Source organism: Melanotaenia boesemani, chromosome 18, assembly GCF_017639745.1.
Source record: "Melanotaenia boesemani isolate fMelBoe1 chromosome 18, fMelBoe1.pri, whole genome shotgun sequence".
Taxonomy (NCBI): domain Eukaryota; kingdom Metazoa; phylum Chordata; class Actinopteri; order Atheriniformes; family Melanotaeniidae; genus Melanotaenia; species Melanotaenia boesemani.
The window spans coordinates 5,099,868-5,124,165 of record NC_055699.1 but is presented as its reverse complement, the minus strand read 5'-3'; the positions used below and the strand labels follow the sequence as shown (position 1 = coordinate 5,124,165).

Genomic DNA, 24,298 nt, shown 5'->3' with positions numbered 1-24,298 from the left:
TGGCACCGATTAAGTCCTATATGAGCCAATACAGAGGCTCTATAAAATGATAGTAATCAGCTCTGTGTATGAAAAAGAATGTGAAAACACATGATTTATACAATATGATGCCTCATCATCATTTAAGGTTGAGTTTAAACTACAAATGTGTATTTGGAAAAATAAAATGCATGCTTATTTTTAACAACAAAAACATATAGGACAAACAACAGAATGAAAAACCTACTTTATCAAATGCAGCACAGTTAGGTTGCATAATACACACGGGTAATCTTGTTTAGACAAAGTGTAAAAAGTGATAACCACAAGAGCAATGAGAATGATGTCGCTTTCATCAAAGTGACTGCTGAATTATTTAATCAAATTAATGAAAGTTCATAAAAAATGCAGTTCTCTGACATAGAGCCGTCTGCCTGACGGACGTATCTCAGCAAAATTAACTGTGCAAAGCTTCTGTGAAATTCTGAGAGGTCCTTTATTATTAAAGATCTTGGGGGTTTGCCCTTTGAAATAAGATGTGAAGAAGTGTAACTGAGGGGCCTATAAAGTCATGTCCTGGTCTCTTTTGACAAAACTCTCATTTGTTTTGGAGCATTTTGTTGAAACATTTGAAACAAAATCAAAACAAGTCATGGACAATGCCCAAATATGTTTCAGTGTATCTATAATTAACTTGAAATAAATAAATAAATGTGCCCTTTTTCAGCCTTTTTATTGCAAAGTGAATGTAGTGGAAGTTTGATTCATGTCCAAATCAACTATTCTTCACACTTATCTAAAAAATTTTCTTAATTTTTGCTCTAGTGTGTATTTGATCCATTTTCTAATCATTCAGGGGGCAATGAGTTACTAAGACTTGAATGTGGACTTACATGAGTGACATTAATTATTTCTCAATGTCTTAAAAGACCTATAATTTTCTCCTTTTAGTGTAATTTTTTCAAAGTTTATTCAGGTTAAAGATTACAAATAAAAGATTGACATTCAACCCAAAAACTTACTAACTGCCCCGACTCCAGAAAAAAAACACAGCCAGAAGCAACACTGCTAAATAATGATCTAACAAAAAAAAAAAAAAAAGTGTTGGCCCTACAATAGCCTTGTGGCCTGTCCAGAGTGTACCCTGCCTCTCACCTGCTAAAAATGCTGGGATAGACAACATTACAATTCTACCTCGCCCAATCTCCAAACAATTAAGGCTAATTACACAAGACTTAAACAAAAAGCTTTAACAACTCAACACTACACCTAAGAGGTCAGACACAATTCAATAGTTTTACAAAGCATTAGAAATCAATGAGTGTCCCAGCAACATGGGCATGCTGTCAAACAAAGCACACAGCTGCCACTGACTGAATGCTGTACCCTTTTATCCTTTCAGGGAGGCCTCAGCAGCAGCGAATGGTGCAGAGAGCAGCAAACCAGGGAGCAGGTGAGGAAGGTGTGACGATGTAGTGCCAATCCCAGCCAGACGATGACAAATGGTGATTTGCATACAAGATGGATTATTTAGTTGCACAGGTGACAGCCAAAAACTATGAGGAAAACAATCAGTATAAGCAAAAATATGAATCCATGTAACATAACGCAACTGATCAATCAAGTCTGAGAAAAATCCTGAACAAGCCAAGATGACATAGTCCTTTGTCATGCAGTTTGGCTTTTATTAGGATGAGTACCTTCACTAATCTGAGAGGTACTTCTACTTGAACATTTAGTTTTTGGCATGTTAGTATAATCTTCTTCTCCAACGTATTGTGGGAATATTTGACAGATAAAGTTGCTTGCTAATTTAAGCTGGAGCAACGCTCATGGCTTTTATCCATGTTCAGTTTTAGATGATTTGGAGTTTTGAGTTTGACTTTTTTCATATCATGTGAGGGTCCTGCTTACACCAAGGCTATCTGTGTATGGCTCCAGTGATGCCACATATTATCCACACCAGATGGACAATGCAGGGTTAACCTCATCCTGCATTAGTCTAATAGTTAACCATATACATATCATATCATATCAAACGCTCTTTCTTGTCAATGCTATTCAGTTTCCCCTTATAAGGTCCTTACTCTGTGTCCCATTTTTGCTGCAGAAAGTGTGGTGATGCACTGCCATGAGCTCATGGCAATGCACATAAATAGCACACCTCTTTGGGACAGTTTTTCCTCATCACTTTGCGTCATTAAAATATCACAAGTGGTTAGGTGTAAGGTAAACATATAATGTTGGGTGTAATGGGTACTGGTGTGTTATGATGCTGATATAATGACTTCTATGGGTTAAAACATTCATGTTTTTTCTCAGTGTTTGTATTAGGTTATCAACTTAGTTTTACAAAAGTACACTTATCAGGTAATAAAGAAGCTAACGCTTCAAACTAAAATTTAATCTGATCATATATGCTTCAGAGAAATTAACCCTCTTAGTGTTTTTTTTTTTTTTTTTTTTACATGTTTTGGGGAATTTCAACATTATATGCTGGACTTCTTTAACGCTGTCACTCATCTTCACGCACAGTTTACAATCTGGAATTTATATATATCTCCAATGTGTGTCACTAATGTCTAATGAGCTTACTATGTAATAAGCATTCAGCATGCATTTCCAAGGCAAGAAAGATTTATGGAGTTAATTTGAATCTGCTACTGAACACTGGGCAAAAAGGGTAAAGATCCGGGAAGATATAATAAGATAATATTTTATGGATCTGTGAAATATCCTGAAAGTATCCTGAAAGATCCGGACGGATCTGATCTGTCAAAGATCCGGACATATACATACCAGTTATCTGTCCTGATCTGTAAGCTGTAAATGTCGGACATTTCTATTTAATTGAAACTTGGTCATATTGACTTGTAAAGATGAAGGTGTAGTTTTGGAGGATATTTAAAGCAAATTGGCTTCTTATCTGCAATAATTATTATAGTAATGAGGTAGATTCCACAGATGCACAGATCCGGGCGTATACATCTATACAGATCTGTGACATATCCAAAAAAATATCAATGCCGTATCTTCATGGATCTTGGTGTTATTCATTATCATTTCATATGTCCATAGTCGATGTGGTGCGGCACCAGCAGGAGAAATTATTTAAGCACGGGTGGTAAGCGGCGAATCCTGTTTTGATAGAGTAAACTATTGTTTACTTTTTAAAAAGTAATTGTTTTCTAATGATACTGACATGATACTGAAAAGAACGCTGCAGCTCACTTTTCTGTTTGCCTGTTCCCCTCCACAGTAAGTCATGTAGTTGCTGTTGTGACAAATCAGTGATGCACCGTACTGCTGAAGGTTGGCAGCATATCCCCGACCTGTCAGCAGATATAGCTACTTTATTAGGGACGGTACCTCATGCCTCCTCCCGTGCGTCTCTGTAATGCCGATGTCCCGAAGCACGGCAGTTGGTACCGTTCTTGATCAATTAGGTTTTACTGTCAAGAGACATTTAGCTGATACTCTCAGGCAGTGGTTACCAGTCATCAAGGCACAATATCATGCAGGTATAGATGTCATCCTGCTTCAATACACCTGACACAAATTAATGGCTCTATTGCAGACTTGTGCAGAGTTAGTCAGAGATCCATTTGATTTGAATCAAGTGTGCTGCAGCAGGGAGACATCTATTACTTTCTACAACTTTCTCTGTGCTGCCCGTAACATTCACATGTTGTGTACATATGTTATTGTTTAAATTTGAATTTTAAAAAAATCAGAACCCACCAACCCCCCCCCCCCTCCCCCAACCACACACACACGCACACAAACACACACACACACACAAACACCTCTCCCCAGCCTTTCCTGTTCTGTTTTTACACTCTCTCCTATCAACAGTTATGAAATACAGCTATTATGTTGATAATTTATTTTTTCCTCATATTTCATTTATTGTTTAAAGCGATCAGCCAATTAATTATTTTGGCAGTAAAAAAATGCTGCTAGTTATTTCTTTTAATGAAAAAAAAAAAAAATGAAAGATTTTCAGAAAGATGTTTTTCATTTTATTAAATAAAAAAATAACTCTTCAATGGGGACATACTAATTTGGCTGAGCTCAGCATCCCATAACATTTTTTGTATGAAAACACAATTTTCAAGATTGTTTGTGTGATATAAAGCAAAGACACATGGATCTGTAATGTTTAAAAATCTCCATTGTGGTTTACTTTGTATGAAAATCATATATCCTACATATTTAAATAAACATACGGACACAAAGAGCGTAATCAGAGAATCACCCATACAGCCTATCAGCTCTAAAATGTTTTAAAGTAGGCCTAGTAGTTAACAGTGTATTATGGATAATATTCAAGTAAAGTAAAAGTACCATAAATCATACTTTTCATCTGTACTATTTGCTTTCCAACACTGATTGAGACTACATATACTTAATGGCAGCAAAAAATGACATTTTTTGATAGAATACAAATAAGCAATAGTAGAATAGACCGAATTAAAAGTCTAAATGAAATATGCAATCCTATCTGTAGAGAAGCCCATATCTTTCCAGATCCTGAATAATCTCCATCCCATCCCACCGATGAGCAAGGCACAGAGGACACACATATATTAATATGTGAAAATGTACACATTTGAAGTGACATACAATGAATCGATCTTCTTTGTAGCGCAGGCTCGTGGTCAAAATCAGTTGGCTGTTTTATATACGATCTTTGTATCATATGTATTTATTTAGCCAATCAGAGGCGTTTATTTTTTTTAAAATCTTCATGAGCGGGAAAACTTTAGCTTGAGCATAAGCAGAAGAGAGAGAGCAAGAGCGACTGACAGCGAGCGACGAGAGAGTATCGGAAGAGAATGTCAAAACGTAGGCGCGTGCGACTTCAGGAGTCTGATTCAGAAGATGAAATGGAAATGGTAAGAAGCTTTAATGAGACCCCCAGATCTAGAACTCGGGAGGAGGACCGTCACCGGCGGCTGATTAGTCCTACTCCTGGAGGGAGCCGTGGTGCTAGCCAGAGCTATGCCAACACTTCCACTGGCATAACTTTGGATGATATTTGGACGTAAGTACATTTATTTATTTTTTTTATTGTTTATGATTTGGATGGATTGGTTGGAGTCGAAGGTTCGATGTTTTATGTGTGTTTCTTGGTGTAGTGCTGTTCCAAACCCAGGTTTGGGGAAATAAACTTTGGCAGCCTGCGGGCCACATCCGGCCAAGAATTAGCTTCCATGGTTCTACCAACACTGTTTAAAGGAGCTAGATCTTATATTATAATAACCTTTCTAAGAAAAATTGTTTATACGCTGTATATTATATGGTAAAAGGGGTGAACGATGTGCGGATATATGTTTAACGGCGGTTTTAATTTGAAATGGGCCGAAGTATTAACGGCATTTTTGGGTTGCTATGGCAACATCAGTGTTTTTAAATGTGCCTCAAGGCACATTATTTGGCCAATTTCAACAATTTTGGTATCAAAATGTTCAGCTTGTTCAGGACATTTGGGCTATGACTTTTGGCATGTCGCAATGTTATACTTTATTTTATATGAATTTTTGAAATATGACATTTTGCCATACACATGAATGGGAAATCACTTCAGCTCATTCGAAAAACTTCACCTTCTTTCAACTCCTACTACTTCCACATACTTTCAGCTAGAAACACCATTCAAACTTTAAACAACTCACAAAGGCTTGGGCTATTTCCACATGACTCCGTTTGACGATGTGTTTTACGGTTTATGATTTATGGCAGTTTAAAAAACCACAACTTTTACAATCTTCACCAAAGTCTCACGCTCTAACACGCTGTAAGTTTTAAGCATGTTCTACTACTCCAAACAAATTCTCATAACTCCTACAATATCAATCGTACACACATAAATTATACATCAAAATGGAGGAAAATATGTTGGCTTCCAGTAGAACCAAGAATGACACAGCTGGGACTTGTACATTTAGAGCTACGCCTCTCCAAGTGAGCAAAAGTCTACTTTTTCCCCCATTGACTTCCATTCAAATCAGAGGCAGGATTCCGGTTCAAAGCGCTTTTTTGCTGTGTTTTAAACTCGCCACCATTTAAATTCTGTTCCACGTAGGGACAAATAAATTACATCCCTGTGTTCCTCAGACCCTCCTGCCGCTCACGGTGAAAGAATTATTTGGATATGTCTTATAGATTTCGGACAGAAGCAGCGAGTTCAGGAGGTGCGCACCAGTGATTCCCCAGTCCGTCTCTCCCTCGTCTCAGTCTGCCTGCTAAGTGAGGGGCCGTTGTCATGACAACTCACTGACTGCTCTCAGCTTTGAGCAGGCAGCTGACCTTTTACCTAATTCATTCAGTCCTATTGATCCAGATTATGGATTTCTCACCTGGTTTTGTCCTCCTAATGAGTCCAGGTATTACTCTCTGTCCTCTTCTCCTGTCTCCTCCTTGTCCTTCTCATTACAACAGGCCACATGTCCTCCTCTAGCTCTCCTCCTGTCTGTCCTCTCATCATGTCCTTTGCTGCTCACTTACATGATGGACTGTGTTTCAGCTGCCAATTCAACTCTGTTTCAGCTCTTTCTGCCTTTTACAATCACTTCTTCAACATTCAACCAGTTCAGCACCTTTAACATTCACTTTCAGCTGTAAATACTTTAACTATTGACTTCAGCTACATGATTACTTCAGCTGGTGCTTCAGCAAGGAGACTTCAGCCATTATCAGTAATGTTGAACTGTCTTAAGCACATTTCAGTTCAACTTTCCACCATTTTAACTACTTTTAAACACCAATTTGTGCTTTAAATTGTTGAACTCTTCATTTCACCTTCATATATACTTCTTCAACAACCATATTTCAGCCCTTTTAAGCCATCTTCAGCAATCTTAACCCCATTTCACTTTAACCTTTCACCCTTTCAACACCTTTTAACTCCACTTTGAGCTTTAAATCCTTCAACTTTTCACTTCAGCTTTATGAACACTTCCTCAAAAAATACTTTTCAGCCTTTTTCAACCATCTTCAGCCATCTTTCAGCATTATAGTACAATCGTTCAGCATGAAAGGCATTCACACTTGCTGTTATGCTAATAACAGCATTTTCTAGTTTATTTTGTAATCATGACTTATTTTTATTGATAATAAATGTGGTCAGTGTTAATCATAGTTTTACACAGTTGAAATTGGATATGTAGACAAAAAAGGTATACATTTTTCTTCTAGTTCCGTCGATATAGAGAAATTGACATAAAATTCAAATTTACGAATAATTATCTGTCTTGCTTTTTCAAAGCACAACCTGCCAGTGGAGATTAAACTTTCATCAACTGTAGACACTTTTAAGTCAAGGTTGAAAACATCTTTCTTCTCATGTGCCTGTTATGTAGCGCAGTGCGCTGTAAAAAGGGGAAGGACTCACGTGCAGATTCCGAGGTTAAATTTAATGATTAACAACAGAAAACTGACAAACAGGCAGGCAGGCAAACAGGACAGGTAATTAACAAGGAACAAAACACAAGGAGAGGCAACAGGAACAGGGAACTAAACAAGGGGCTTCCTAAAAGCCAAACTTAACCCGTAGGGGGAGATAGAACATAGGACTCACGGGGAGGAATAACGAAGCTAAGGGGGAAACAAAAATACAGAAGCCAACTGGCTGAGGGAAGACTGGGTAAAAACCAAACACAACCAGGCAAACGGGCAGAGGGGGAAACTGGGGAGACTAGGGAGGAACACAAGTCACGGGACATAAAACTACAGGCTCACCAGGTAGACGGGGAAACACAGAGGAAGTGGACACGCTGGGAGGTCGAGAGTGAGCCGAGCCAGAGCAGGGAGGAACAACCAGGAGAGTAGACAGGGGCAGGGGCATCACAGGGGGAGCTAGTGGCGAACTTCGAGCGGTCCGGCAGGAGGGCTCGTGGAGACGGGGCAGGAACAGGCAGAAGACATGGAAGTCACAGGCGGAGAAACTAAGGGAGATCGCCAAACTAGGTCCGTACAAAGTGACGGGGAGCAGGGAAAACCAGATTCACACAACGACAGGAACCAAGACTACACAGGCGGGTTAACAGGTACAATGATCCAACAAGAGGTGAAGGGAGAGAGCTGGTTTTATGGCTAGAGTGATTACTGATGAGGTGCAGGTGAGGGAACCGGGAGAGGGAGGACGAACAGGTGGGAGAGATGAAGGATGATTGCAGGGACGGCTCTGGCTCAGCTGTGCTCACAGACACTCCCAACGTGTCACACAGGGGAAACAGACAAGGAAACAAACAGGGAAATCAAAACATAAAGAGAAAACAACCCCAGCGGCCCTAACTGGCCGCAACACAACAGTGCCTATCCATGAAATCTGCATTTTTTTAACTTATCTCAGCATCTTTTTAAGTGAGTTATTCTAATAATGTGATTTTAGTTTATCATACATTTTTTCTCTATATTTTAAAATGTTTTTCTTTTTCTCACCTGTAATGCTTTGAATGTTTTATGTAAGGCACTTTGAACTGTCTTGTATATGAAATGTGCTATGCAAATAAACTTGCTTGCTTGCTTTCTTTTTCAGATTTATGTGTACCTCACACAATGCTGTGATGAGCCTGGCTGCAAAAGTTGATGAAATGAACAAAAACCTTGATTCTTTAAAAGAGATGGTGACCAAAGCACAGACTGATATGCACAGTGAAAACATCAAAGCCAAAATTCCAAAGGCGTTATCGGTAAGTCTGTAACAAAAGTTTGCATAATCACAATACCTGTTATTGTGTCTCTTTTATCTTTCTCACAGAACAGGGTCTGCCTTTTTAGAACCATGCTAGAACCACAGCTTTTTGGAGACAGTATGCTGTTCTCTGCCACACAAGGAGGCACTGAACCTGTCATGACAATAACATATTGAAAAAGTTTTCGAAGGTGGGAAATGTGGAAGTGCTGCGTGTAACTCCATGTAGCAAAGTTATAAACTGCAAAATAAGCGTAGATTAAATGTGAATTTATGGCAGCAAAGTGAATGAAGCTCAATCAATGGATGTTACAAAAAATTTAAAAGTGTTGCTTTTATTCACAATCGACTGTTTTTAATTTCTCGGTTCAGTGAATGAAAGCACAAACAATAACTTTGTAAGTGATGTTATAGTAATTATTGCTCACATTTGAGAATTTATTTCAAGAACAAAATTCTAACTTTTGGCGCATTTAAAGTAGGGGTGGGAATCTTGCAGCAACTCACGATTCGATTCGATTCAGATTCTTAGGGTAACGATTCGACTAAAGGTGAAATTTGAGATTGGGCCTAAGAATCTCTGTTTTAGCGGACTCTTTTCTACAGAGGGGATCCTATACATATTTTAATATAACTTTCTCTGTTTTTCAGCGAGAAGTGAAAAGGCTGCACTCTGGTCTGGGGGAGGAGATGCATTTCAAAGGAAATGAAAAGTGAGAAAAATAATTGCTTAAAAGTCTGTGTAGTAAATAGGCATGGTGGTCCATAATGTAACAGTCTTGCTTTACAGCAAAGTGATCCCAGGTCCCAAGCCTTTCTCTAATTTTACCCTCTGGTGTCCCCTGTCACCAAAAACATGCACAGTATGGTAATCCTTTGGCAGGTGATTCTGATCATGATCCTGGCTCAACAATTGGAAATGGGAACTGGGAGCTGTACAGCAGCTGATTGTGCTGTGGGTTGTATACAAATAGGTTGCCACCATCGTAACTTTTATTTATTTATTTTGGGAACACTGCACTGGCACAGCGGCATCAAAGGTTGCGTCAAGTGGAGAGGACAAATTTCTGTATGGGGATAACAAAGTAAACACACATATTCAAGGAAACAAGTTATACTATGATGTAGTAGTCAGTAGTACTCAGTCATCCAGATGCATGATTCAGAGTTGTAGTGGGGAGATGGGCAGTGAAACAATGGTGTCCATTAAGTACAAGTAAGCATAATTTATATCTATTTGTGTTTTCTGTTTTAGATGAATAATTGTGATTTAAATTGCCATTATTACTCTTGATTATTATCTGCCTTGAATTTAGCCTCGATTTTCATCATAATGAAGATTTGTTTTGCTTTGTCAAAAGATTTTCCTCCGATCACAACATGGCAGTCACTGCTACAATCACACAGGCAATACGGGATCAGCAGGAATTTGAGCCAGAGGAAATACACAGTAAGTCAGCATTTTCAATTTGTTAAAAGTTTGTAAAAACTGGTGTCTCTGGAGAGAGTGTCATCAGTATGGCAAGAGCACAAAACTTACCTGGTGTTTGTTGATGGTTTTGAAAGCCTTACTACACAGTAATCAAATGTTTTTGTTTGTTTGTTTTTCTTGTGTTTTTTTAGGAGCATGCAGCCGTTACTATGAACACTGCAAGAGAGACCATAAACTGGTTGAAGAAAATAAAATAAAAGAGGACAGGAGAGGCAAAGCCCTGAACAACAGGAGACATAGGGTAAGGTCATAACTTAAGCTGAATTATGTCCTGAGGGGTGTTCCAGAAACCATGGTAACTAACTCTAAACAAACTGCTCGCTGGCAGGTTTCTTGAAGAAATACAGAGTTTCTACCTGTCTCTTCCCATACAGAGAAATCTGTGGGATATGGATTGCCCATTTATTTATGTTCAAAATTAACTGCTGAAATACAGCGATTTTCAGATGATTTACATAGGCCTGTATGTGACTAGAAATTTCCTCCATTACTCTGATTCTAAAGTTGATACCTTTAAATGATCATACACATCATAATTAAAAAGGATAAATATTTTTTTGAGGATTTGTTCCACTGCACAGACAGTGTCGCCAGATGTCCAAAAATAAACTCCCCATGCTGAAAAAATGCGTTTTTCAGATTTTTGCTCTTGGGGCTGGTGTCACAAGTCTAGAGTGCCCTCTTGTGGCATTATGGATGTCAATGTTTGTTCCTGGTTCATGTCAGTCTGTATATTATTTTGATATATTTAAGTTGCACCTGATTAAGTTGTAGAAGCAGCCAAACTTTGAAAATGTGTGCCTTTAGTCAGAAAATACGGTTATTGCATTAATGCAAATGCACATGCAATACAATCATTTACTCACACACAGTGTTGGTGTAACTTGAACTCCTTTGGGAGAGATTTAGATCCACTCATGATCATACATTGTACATCCAATGTAATGGGAGTGAACGGGGCCAGCTTGCGCAGAATAAAATATAAATAAAAGCTGACTAATTGTACACTTTTTATTACTAAAATGTTATACTGGAAGAATGTCATAGACTTGGCCAAATAATTTTTAGTTTTAGGCCTGCAGGGATCTGTTGGCATTTTTTTTAAAAGTTTTTCTGAGGTTTAAGTTTATATCGATATCAGAATTATATCGTATCGAGTAAAATGAAAAAATATATCGTGATAAAAGTTTTAGACATATCGTCCAGCCCTAATTGCCACAAAAACGCAACTCCAAGCTGCTTCGAGTACACAGAGGGATCGGACCAGAGATTCATAACAACACATTGGTGAAATTAAGGAGTTTTGTGGCGGAAAATGCCATGTTTAGAGGCTGCGCGAGCTGGCCCCGTTCAATCCCGTTATATTGGATGTATGCTGATTGCGAGTGGATCTCAATATCTCCCGAATGATCGTATTTCATGCTAGAAGATAGGTCTTGAAAAATAATGATCTTCCCCTTTTAAGAGTGTGGATATACCAATTCTACAAATTTAATATTGTTGTGATCCAGTCAGTTCATTTGTCATTTTACAAAATTTGACTTGCATTTTTTTTTTTACCAGCTGCTTAATCAACGCAAGGAGGTGGCCAGGAATTTGCTGTCAAAAGATGATCTGACCTACCTGGAGGGTGCGGTGGCAGCCCTCATGAGTGATGAGGAGACTGACACGGAGGACACTATGGCCTGGAAAGTCAGCTCACCAAGTTGGCGGGCTGACAAACTAACTCGCATATTGCATCAATGCCAAAATGCCATAGAAGAAAAGTATGGGCACTCAAGGATGGCACATCGGAGAACAACCAGTGGTGTTGCCAGCCAGAGGCAGGCCCCAAAGGGGATTAACCCCATTTATATGAAATAATGAATACATTAAATGTCACAAGGTGAAATGAGCAGGTGCTGCCAGAAACTGTACTGTTTCCCTCTTGTTTGGGTTTAGTGTGTCTTATTGGTTTTTGCATGGTTTTTAACTGTTTTAACTTCGCTAATGGGAGTTTTCATAAACTGATTGGCAGCACCTGCAGAAGGACTCCTCCCCTTCTGATGAGGAACAGCTTGCATTTAAGCCAGTGTGCGGGCAGCAAGAAGGAAAGAACTGAGACAGATGACAGCCGAAGAAGGAGCAGCACTGCGGAAGGGGTGCCGACCTCCTGCACTAAATATCATGACGATGATGAGGATGACTGACACGAGCACGACGGCGATCCGGGTGCCACAGCCAGGCGGATGGGGCAGTGGTGAGCAGGACGGCGGCGGCCAAGAGGCCTATCGTGGGCTGCTCATTAAAAGGGGCTCGGCGCCACGTCCCGGCAGCCTCTCCCTCAGTGGCTTCCTCTCTTTTCCAGGGCTGGGTCAGCCGCCCCTCCAGACGGCCGCCTCCTGGGCCATAGGCCGTCCCCCAGGAATCGCCGCTTACAGGTTCCGGCAGCCGCACTTCTCGGTGGCTGCCGGCCTGGGCCATAGGCCTCCTCTTGGCCACCGCCGTCCTGCTCACCACCACCCCGTCCGCCTGGCTGTGGCACCCGCATCGCCGTCGTGCTCGTGCCAGTCATCATCATCCTCAGGATCTTTACCATCATCACGTTCATCATCATCAGCGGGTGGCCAGCCGAGAGTCCATGCAGGAGGTCGGCACCCCTTCCGCAGTGCTGCTCCTTCTTCGGCTGTCATCTGTCTCAGTTCTTTCCTTCCTGCTGCCCGCACACTGGTTTAAATGCAAGCTGTTCCTCATCAGAAGGGGAGGAGTCCTTCCGCAGGTGCTGCCAATCAGTTTATGAAAACTCCCACTAATTAAAAACATACAAAAACCAATAAAAAAAACACACTAAAACCAAGCTAGTGGGAAACAGTCCTGGCAGTACCTGCTCATTTCACCTTGTGACATATGGATGCAGTTAAGTTTTGAGGGTGAATAAATGTTTATTGTTTTTGATTTATTTTATCACCCCCAACAGTTCACTGAGTTTTAGTCAATTGTGAATTTAGCATTAAATAAAGATGCTATTAAATATTTTTGTGTTAAATGTCAAAATTCTTCTTATAAGAAATATTCTACATGCTAATAATACAAATAAATGTTAATCTTCTATATAAAGAGATTCCAAAAAGGATCTTTTAAGCATTTGAGTTAGGGATAGTTCCATATAAGCTACTATAGGAATATATCCATACATCTTCAGAAGATCAATAAAGTACACAGAAGATAAATGCGATCTTTTTAAAATTTCGGGTGTGTATGTTTACAGTACACTAAAGAGGTCAGTATAATATGCAAGGGGATAATGAGATCTGTAAAGAATTTGGGATTGGGATATATTTGTATACCATAGAGATGAATGTGAGATCCATCTCTAATATCCAAGGAGATAATGAATGGGATCTCTAAAGAATCCGTGGTTCGGATATTTCCGTATACTAAAGAGATAAGTATACGGCGATCTTTAGAAGATCCTTATAATATCCAAGGAGATAATGAATGGGATCTCTAAAGAATCCGTGGTTCGGATATTTTCGTATACTACAGAAATAAGTATACGGCGATCTTTAGAAGATCCTTATAATATCCAAGGAGATAATGAATGGGATCTCCAAAGAATCCGTGGTTCGGATGTTTCCGTATACTAAAGAGATAAGTATACGGCGATCTTTAGAAGATCCTTATAATATCCAAGGAGATAATGAATGGGATCTCCAAAGAATCCGTGGTTCGGATATTTCCGTATACTACAAGGATAAATATCCGGAATCAGGATATTGACGTATACAAAAGTGGTCCGGATACGGGAATATCCGCGATTTGCATACTCCAGAAATACGTCTTGTATATCTCCGGATATACTTCGTATTTGTGACAAATGCGGAAAAATGCGATCTCATATCTTCCCGGATTTTCAAGCCTTTCGTCCAGTGGAACCTCATGAAACCTCACTGCAACATACTGAGGATCCAATTAAAAATTATAATTATAATGACCAGCATATGGGTTTGGCAGAATGCATATTCACATGAGGTGAAAAAGATGTGTGGATGCATATAATTCACTGACGCCCAGAGAGTTTCATGGAACTGTGGACCTTGAGGCAGTGTTGGTAATATCTCATTAGTTGAGTGCACACCAAGGCAGTATCACTTTACACGAGGACATCCTCTGCAACTAACATTAATCAACTAACATTACTCATTAGGTAATGAGTACTGTCAATTTGTATGCAAATAAATGTTAATAAGTTTTTCATTTCTGCAGTTTCATTTAAAAAAAAAGTTTAAGATATTTTTCTTATTAAAAATAGAATGATTTTTATTTATTTTTGTTTTCAGTCAGTTGTAATAAACAGCATAGTCTCACCAATAGTTGCCAGAAAAAGACTAAAATCTTGTATCTCCAGCAAGGCAGTTATCACAGCCAAAGTATAAACTTTGACAAACACAAGTCTTTAATTAGCATTAGTATTATTTTGAATCCAGAAGTATATATCTCTTTGCCAGATGTGCTGAATGTTGACAGTTATGTCATTCTTCAGTTACTCTGCCATATTTATATATATATATATATATATATATATATATATATATATATGTATCAGTGTAGTCCCATGTTAATAGGTGTAGATGTGGGAAGTGTCATCTGAGGCCAAAAACTCTTATCAGAGGGGAAATTGGTATAGACTTTTCTTTCTACACAAAATGAATGAAGGTGGTAAATACTAATTGTAGTTACTTTTGAGAGTAACTCACGTTTGTTGTAGAAGCAATGAATACATATATAAATATCTCTCTCTCTCTCTCTCTCTCTATATATATATATATATATACATATATTAAATATGTTAAACTACTAGCAGTTGGGTGAAAATGACCCAGTAAATTTTATTCCAAATTAGCATTTATAAACGGCATATAATAATATTAAAACACATCATGTTTTTTATTGAAAACAGGGCAAACCTTTGTAGTGTGTAAAAATGTGCAAAAATACAATATGTGAAACTAAATTTAAAGGAGAAGAATTAAAAAAAAAAGGCATAATCTTGAAGCTAACTATTACTTTGGAGTAGGATATCATATTACTATCAACTCACAAGCTGGGTGTCAACAAGAGCTGCAAATCTTCAGATCTCTAGGTAATAAAATTCTTCTTCTTCTGCTACTGGGAGGAGCACCGGCAGCCACTGTAAAGCCATGTCACCTTTTCTGTAAAATTAAAGATTTTTGTCAAACTTCCTACAAATGTACATGAAGTGTAAAGTGTAAGACCAAAACACTGCAATAAACTGTAAGGTCTGTACACACGTGGAGGCACAGCAGGGCCCTCTTGTGTATCTGCAGCATCTATTTCAGCTTCTTTTATCTGTAGGGATGAAAACATTTAATAAACTTGCTTCACTCACCTTTCCCCTCAGTGACTTCTTCACCAATGGAGACACTTTGCACTTTCCACAGCATAGTGGCCAGATCACTTTCCTGTTGGTCATGGCATGGTCAGAGAACATCTGACCATGCCATGACCTAACATGAACCTAACAAACGTGTTATCCTGTATGACAGGATAACACGTTTGTTAGGTTCAGTTTGGTTCTTTGTCAGACTGGTCCTGTCTCTGTTTCTTTCCCTGGAGCGTCTTCAGCTTTACACGACACATGCTTGACTCTTCCTGTGGTTGAATAAGAGAAAGGTGCTTTTCCACACTTACAGAAGCTAGTAACTCAGGTACACCAAGATTTCACTGGTTTCCAATAGAATAGACCAATAGCAACTGACGAAAATAAAGCCTAACAGCTAATACAACCAGAAACCATTATACATTAGGAATTCATGAAAATTTAAACATCATCATGGAAAGTATATGTTAAGTCAACCAGAGTAAAACTTTGACGCTAACATACCGACATGCTAACGGTACCGACACTAGCTTTCGGTGTCTCTACTTAATTCCACAGATTGCCAGTGTAAATGTAGCTAAATATAACAATAACAACAAAAATAACAAAACGCATTTATGGGAACTGTTTACATATCTTACCTGTAGTGACTCGGAGAACAGTTCACTGTGAGTGTTTAGAAGCCTGTAGCCACCTTTATTTCTGACTGAGCTTACTTCTTTTATCAGATCACCAGTCTGTGACCAGGCTTCCACTGCCATCTACTGGTTGGAAGTGCCACAACCACACTAATCTGAACTGAAATCAGGAGAACATTCAAGAAAGAAAGAAAAAAAATAAAATAATAATAAATAAAAATAAAATAAATAAAGAAGGCTGGTAGGTTAAAGGTAAAAAGCTATCTTCCCTATAAATTTTAAACATAGCTGCTGTTAACTAGCTAAAGCTAACAGTTAATGAGGTGTTTATGTTGTGTGAGTAAATATCTTGTTTACAATGAACTAAAGTAAATTCCATTGCCAGCTTATCTCTACATGGTCATACAGACTGATTTTACTATCTTACCATTTAATATTTGATGCTGGAGCAGCAATTCAGTGTGGTCTGATCAGGTCGTTGTCTTGTTAAAGATGGTGGACTAAAAAGAAAGATGACAAGGCTCTTTTTTAGTTTCCAACCCAACACACTAAGTCAGAGTGTGAGTCAGACCCAATGTTGGATCAAGCTTACCCAACCTATGCCCAAATGTCCTTAACACAGCAGTTGGGTTAGCAAAATAACCCAGCATGTTTTAGCACTTTAATGCATTAAATAACCAGACATTTATTTTATCACTCATTGACAGAGTTTTATTTCTTTATTTCCTTATTTTTTTCTGTGGAAAGTTTAAATAATTAATTTTAAGATTTTGTTTTAAAGAGTTTTTAAACAAGTTTTGTTCAGACTAAACATGTCATTGCCTTGTTACTGCTCAGATGACACTTTATCTTCTTCTACGTATGAGGTCTTTATCTTTATTTGCTCTCTCGTAACATTACTTCCTCCCTCATTTTAGTGCTGAGATTATAATCCTACTTGCTGTCTATACCAGCAGGAAACACACCTGATGGCTGAAATTCACTATCAGATATTGTTCCTCTGTGTTTAGAAGGAAGGAAGCTTCATACAGCATTAAAATTCATTCTGGTGACTTGCTACCTTTTAACAAATAAACAAAAAAATCCTTAAATTTTCATCCTTCTTTGTCAGATATATTTGATTTGATCAATTTAATGTTTAAGATGAGATTCACAAGAAATATTTTAATAGCAGGTTTGTAAAGAAATAATGCTGTTAAAGCATTGTCTTCTTTTTGTTTGATTATTTGTTTTTACAAATAAGACTTTATTTTTAATTAAAATATAATTAACGAATAACCCAGTTTGAATCATCATTGAGTTCTGTGCCTAACAATGTGATTAATCATAATCATAATTTAATTGCTGCTTAGCACTAATTAAAATCTAAACCAGATATAAGAAACTGAACCAAATAAGACACTTTTATATGTAAGGTTTTAGCTTTTCTAAGATTTTAAAAGATTAAATTGAAGGATAATATTTCACCGATTTAAGCTGTGCACCTAAATTATTTTTGGAGTAAGTCATTTTTCTTTTTTTTTTCTACTCTAGGTGACTTTAAGGGTAATAATACATAGGTTCGGGAAAAAAAATGCCATGGGACCTTTGATTAAAGAAATATATATATATATATATATATATATTATTATTATTATTATTATTATTATTATTTATTTATTTATTTTTTTTACCTGTCTGTTTTTCCAGTTCATATTCAGGCATTTTTATAAACTTAACCATGAAAGTTTCAATGTTTTGATACATTGCATGAAATTTTGTTTGGGCAAGCAAGTCCGCAGATATGAGTACGTTCTTGTTTTTTAGTTTTGGTCAGTTTCAGTTCCAATCATATTGCTGAGTTCTAGCAAGTCAAATTTAAATTGTGTTCAATTTGCAAAGTAGATTTTCACTCGTCACTTAGATATTTCGCACCTCCCAAATGAGAGGAGAGGTTCATTAAAAAAAAAGAAAAAAAAGACTACCATTTCGGAAAATTTATTGGTTTATTTATTTGTTTATTACTGCTTATAGTAGGACATAGTAGCAAAGGTTCATGTTTCTGAGACAATGGGGTTTGTAAACACGGAGCTCATCTTAAGTTCCTGGGCCAAGCTTTATTACTTAATTCCAGTATATGCTTCATCACTTAATTCAAGTAAGCTTCATTACTTAATTCCAGCAATTTTGGCATGTCTCATTGGAGTTTGTTGCTTTCAGTTGGTATGTATTTTTAGTCATGTGTTTCAGATCTGTGAACTGCAGTTCTCAGGCTTGTGGAACCCTGGGCCTTGTGCTCTGCCTGCCCTGGGTGGCCAGCGGAGTAGATAGCTGCTGGTCTTGGCCTGCTGGGGCCTGTGCCCCATGGCCACGGGAGACTCTGGTTGGGGCCTTCCGCTGCTGCCTGCTGGCCAGATGTGTGGTCGTCTCTGTGGTGTAGTGACTGGGATTAGTGCTGCGGGACTGCTACTGGGTCTTAGGGCCCCCTGTTCTGCTTCTGATCTTTGCAGAGGCCTGGTTGCTTTTGCACAATTGCATTCATCTTTGAACACTCTTCATTCCTCATACTCTGTAAGCTGACAGAGTCACTGTGTTGTTCCGTGGGTTCATACACTTATGTTTTTGTGTGTTCCTAGTGGTAGTTATTGAGATAAACGTTTTTGTCTACTTGTACGTCTCTTGTAGGTGCTCCTGATGATTATCAGCTATGTTTTTCTGCAACAGCCATAGGGTTGGTCGTTGCTTTCGATCTGGTGCATCTTCAGTTCCTCTGTCTTCTCACCACTCTCCTCTTTTTTTTTCTGTACACTCTTTATCCTTTTGTCCCTCCTGCTATGTCTAGTAATATTATGTAAATTCAGTAAGAAACAATTACTTACAAAAAACATACAAAAAAAAAAAGATTATCAAGAGCCTTATACCCATTGTTGGCACAACACAGCAGCCAGACCATCATTCTGCTTGCTACAATGCTGGACAGGACAAGTTAAAAAAACAAAACAAAGAAAAAAAAGAAACAAAAAAAAAAGAAAAAAAATCTGTGTTAAAAATGTATCTGAAAACATTGTCCTGCTGATGTCGATCAAGTGCAATATTTGTCAAAAAGGCAAACAAGTATTTAAGGCATGCAACAATTATTCAGAGGAACAAAAATAAATCATCAGTGATGCTTGATTTTCTTTGAACAATTTACAGCTCTAGTGTGCAGAGCTCATGCAGAGGCAATTTACTGGCTCCAACAAAATCGGAGAAGATGCATTTATTACAACACCTGTGAGAGAATTGGGCTCATTACCAAAATGCCATTAGTTCTCAGTGCATATAAATTGATGTGGTTTTTTTACATATATATTTTTATTTTAGTTTCTCAAGCTTTGAAGTGAAGTTTTTGTATGTCCATTGAAATAGATGATAAGAGCTAAGGCTGGTGCATTAGAGTTTGGCTTTGTTTTTTCTTGATAGTGCCCTTAGAAAGACTTCATTTAAGTGTGTTTTGCTTTTCTTAAAGGGTAAAATCTTGAAATTTATACTAGTTCGCAAAAGATTTGTTAATTTTTTTCCCTTCCCCATGAAGTGGCAATAGAGGACGACAGATGGTTGATGACAAATTGATTACAATGGACAAATTGTACAGACAGAAATCCATTGACGTCTGAAGTTAAATTGTAATGACATTGGCCGTCTAAGGTTTTTCCTTGTTCACCTTCCTATAGATGACATTTATGCTTAATGACATTACAGTTATTTTTTTTGTGCTGGATGGATTGCTATGAACTTTATATTTTAAAAGCACCAATTGGGTGAATCATATGTTCATTTCTTAGTTTTTTCATTAGCACCATTAGGCCATATGTTAAACTCATTCAGCCATTGAAATATGTCATTATCCATTGGTTAGATTCAAATAAAATCTTTTACATAAACTGAATGAATGAAAATATGTTACTAATCCCAAAGGGAAACTGCAAACTGTAAGAGTTATGATTCTATGATGAGCCAGTGAGTTCATCTCCTTTTGAGCCACACAAAAAAGTCTCTAGAATAAGTGTTGCTATTTTACTTTAACATAAACCACCAATGTGCATAATCTCAGATTACATTCAGGCATGAAAATTACTAGTAGCAGATAGTGAAAATGCACCAGCACTCCCAGATGTTTTGTCCCCATGCCCCACATTTATGAAAGGTGTTCAGCAGCAGCAAGCATATTCTGACAGTAATTTATGTTTATAATGCTCTACATCAATGATAACCTTTTAGGAGCCAGAAAATATAGTTAAATAATGATTATGTTCTTTCCCAATGAGTCCTAGATTTAGTTTTTATTAGAGACAGGTCTCTTAACCAAAAGCCAATCGATTACTATCTGTATTTCATTGTCATCAAACATTGCAACAGTATTCAAATGTTTCTTTATGTGGCACATAGCAGCATACAGCTGTACTGTGCCACCTGGCCTTATTATTACTTCAAGATTTGTTGATTAGAATATACCCAGCAATCATTGTGATACTAATCTTCTTTATGTACCTAAATCTTGTGCAGTCCACAGTATAAACCCCTTAAGAATGGTACTACTGTCAGATCTCTGTTTAATAAGACTTTTATTTTAAACTATTTTATTTTGTCAGCTGGCCTTATTAACAAAGAAAGGCTGAAACAATTCCAATGGTTTATTGAACGCTGTCCTAATTATTAAACTCGAGCTCAGTGGTTGTGGTGGTGTCCTGGCATGTGTCAAGCAGTACATTTTAATACATTTTCTTTCTTTGAGGCTCTGATTTTTAAACTAACTGGTCCCTAACACATTTTTATTGTTAATGAAATCAAGGTGTGCTGTGCTTCTTCAAAAAGGATAATGGCTAAATCAAGTGATCCACAGCTGAAGAACATCAAACTTGTGAAAAAAAAGGAAGAAAGAGCTGGTGCTCACTGATGGATTTATAGCTTTATTGTGCAAACTTAAGCCTGGTACACACATAAAGATTATCAGGCTGTTTTTGTCCCGATATTGCCTCTTCCCAACCAAGGACAGCAAACGCCTGATTATCGTGAGACTTAAAAGATTATCCTGTACAAATATCATTCAGTCTGAGGTGTGCTACCAGCAGATTTCTCCCGATAGTCCGCTCTGAAACGGGTCATAGCTGCAAATCGTAAATATTGAACATGTTCAATATTTACAACTAGATATCCATATGTGTGACAACAAGCCGACGACTCCTGAATTGCGATAGTGTGGATGGCATGGCACGGAATGTAGCCAATCAGAGAGCGTATTGGCTGGAGAACAAGGAAGGATATAAAGTCCATGTTCACGTTCAGTTCTGGCTTTTTCTGTTAACAATAGTAACAAAACCACCATCATTCCTTCGTCCTGTATATCCTCTTCCATGTTGTGTGTTGTGTTTTCTGGTTGTTGCTAAGGTTCTTCTTCTACATTTCTGTTAGATCACGTTTGGTCATGTGAGATGCGAGGACTAGCTTGTAGATCAGTTGCAGAACAGCATCGTTATATGTGTGTTGTTCAGTGATTAGATTAGCGGAGCACACCACACACATTATGATCAAAACTGTTGAATGCCTGAGTTTTTTATCTTCACATGTGAGGTCTCGACCAGATAAAAAATCTCATAAAATTAAAAAAAATCCTTATGTGTGTACCAGGATTCAGGGAACTAATGTTTCAACACTTTCTGTCTTCATCAGAGTCACAAGTGAACAAACAGGCAGATAATTAAAGACAATCTAAGGCAGGTGTACAGACTTCACCAGAAGTGGAGTAGAGTCATGTCAAAAGTCCACTGGTTTAATACAGAGTGAGGTGGAGCTTACCTATATATTCACTAAATGCTCACCCAACAGCTTTCATACAATTAAAAGTAGCACAACATATCACAAAAGACAAAGCCAAAGATCATGTGCAAAACAAAATGTAAAACATTTATCAGTTCAGCCCCATCAAGGTAATCAACACAAAAATCTGGCTTGTGCATTATGCTAGGTGTTTGCATAGTCCATATTTTGTGTGTGTATGGCAGTCTAATGGTTCTAAATGCAAGTTTTTAGAGCTTTTTAGTCTGTCCAATATAAAGCAAACTACAGGGACATTTCAGTAGATATATTACATGTGTGCTACTACAATTTATAAATAATTTGATAGGGTATTTTTTGTCTGTAAAAGATGTAAAAGAATGAGTAAAGAACTTAATATCTGATGAATCTGAAAAGTGATCACAGTGATCACAGCAAAAAAAATAAAATAAAATAAAATAAAATAAAAAAAAAAAAATAAAAAAAATCCTGTGGGTTGGTTTGGAAGCCAGCATGTAGTTTCTTCTTTGTTTTGTGTGTGTGTGTGTTTTTTATAATGTCTAAATGGACCAATCTGTCTAGTTACAGAAGCATTTAAATGTGATCAGAGGGGGGTCAGAGCTGGTAGAATTTAATAATGAATCAATCTTGAGGATATTCCAGTGTTTTATAATTGTGTTTTTTACACTACCTGCCATTCGTGAATATTCTGTAGAAAGTGTCCAAACATTAGAGCCCTAAGTTTGCACAGTGAAGCTGTAAATCCACCAGCGAGTTCCAGCTCATTCTCCTTTTTTTGTAGATTTTATTTATTTGTTGTCCTCCATAAATCTGGTTCCTTTTTAACTGAATTACCAGGTTATATATCCTCAGTTTTGATGATGAAATATGAATGGATGAAATTATCAATTTATAAGCAACATCTATTTTTTTAAACATCACAGACACCTTCATTTTCAAACTGCATGTGAATGGACCAACATACAACCTGGGCCACACACCCAACCTTATATGATAAATGGTCTGTATTTATATGGCGCTTTTACCCACAGTGCTTTACATTATACATCACATTCACACTCTGATGGCGGAAGCTGCCATGCAAGGTGCTCAACCACAACCCATCAGGAGCAATTTGGGGTTCGGTGTCTTGCTCAGGGACACCTCGCCGACGATTGAACCGGCAACCCTCAAGCTACAAGACAATCACTCTACCCACTGAGGCACACCGTCACACCTTGTTTTGTTTTAGGTGTGATTTTCCTTGGATCTGATCATAAATGCATAGCTTTTAATAATGAATCTAGACACTTGGAGTATTGATATTTTTTAATGAAAGTAGTGCAACAGAGCTCCGCACTTTATTACCAACAACTGTGTAGCATATGAAATGCTAATGCCATGGTTACAGGTATGATTGACCAGTAGTATTTGGTAATGCTAAGCTAGATCAGAAGTTTCTAAGGTCAACTCAAGGAGGATCACAGTTGTAAATAAATCACACACACCGAGAGGACAAGAGTGCAGTAAGTGAAATGTATTCACATATATACACTACTTACACACTGACATAAAGAAAGAACTGGTTCAATATTGAAATGAACTTTTTCTTCTGAACATAGTTCAGAAGCCGGTATAACCAAAGTCTTATACCCCTTTCTTGGACTGTCTGTCAGTTGATGATAGTTCATACAATAAGTGTACTGCAGTGCTTCCTACCACACCAGAGATAGAACCATGCGCAGTTCACATTCCAGATCCCTTCAGAATCAATCCCTTCTGGTAGCTCGGCATCACAATTTATGGTAATCCTGTATGAGTTGTACTCCTGGATCCTGGGCCTGGAGAATCCGATCTCAGACCCTGGGCTTAAAACCTGGTCTGCATAGACAGGACCAATGATTACCATCAATGAACTTAACATTTCCCTAATGCTAAAAAAAAAAGAAATAACCTCTAATACTTTAAACATCAATATAACAAATAGCAGTAAACAGCATTATCATCTTCATTTGCATTATCTTTGTCAATTTCTTCATGTACATGATCATAAATTGTCACATAAATACCCTTTTTCCATCATCAAGTAAATGGTATTTAGACTATAAGATATTAAATTAAAGTACTCTGTAATTTAAACAATCGGCTGCATCTTAACTTCTTATATCCACACTACAATGTATAAAACATTTTAGTTTTAAATAGTGTTGAACATCATAATTTGAACAATAAAGACGAAAGCAGTAAGTGCCCGCACTATACAAACATTTCCCACATATCATTTACTACAGACATTAGCCATAGCATGCTAGCGCTAG

General features: G+C 37.7%; 1 protein-coding gene across 1 annotated transcript; it reads left to right on the top strand.

Annotated features, from left to right (window-relative positions):
- The first annotated feature begins 4,796 nt into the window (after positions 1-4,796).
- On the top strand, positions 4,797-12,187 carry LOC121628973 (uncharacterized protein C14orf93 homolog). The gene is made up of 6 exons (XM_041968413.1): positions 4,797-5,026; positions 8,522-8,675; positions 9,329-9,390; positions 10,039-10,127; positions 10,301-10,410; positions 11,733-12,187. The coding sequence occupies exons 1-6, from the start codon at positions 4,818-4,820 to the stop codon at positions 12,030-12,032; spliced, it is 924 nt and encodes a 307-aa protein (XP_041824347.1). The 5' UTR covers positions 4,797-4,817; the 3' UTR covers positions 12,033-12,187.
- Positions 12,188-24,298: the final 12,111 nt, after the last annotated feature.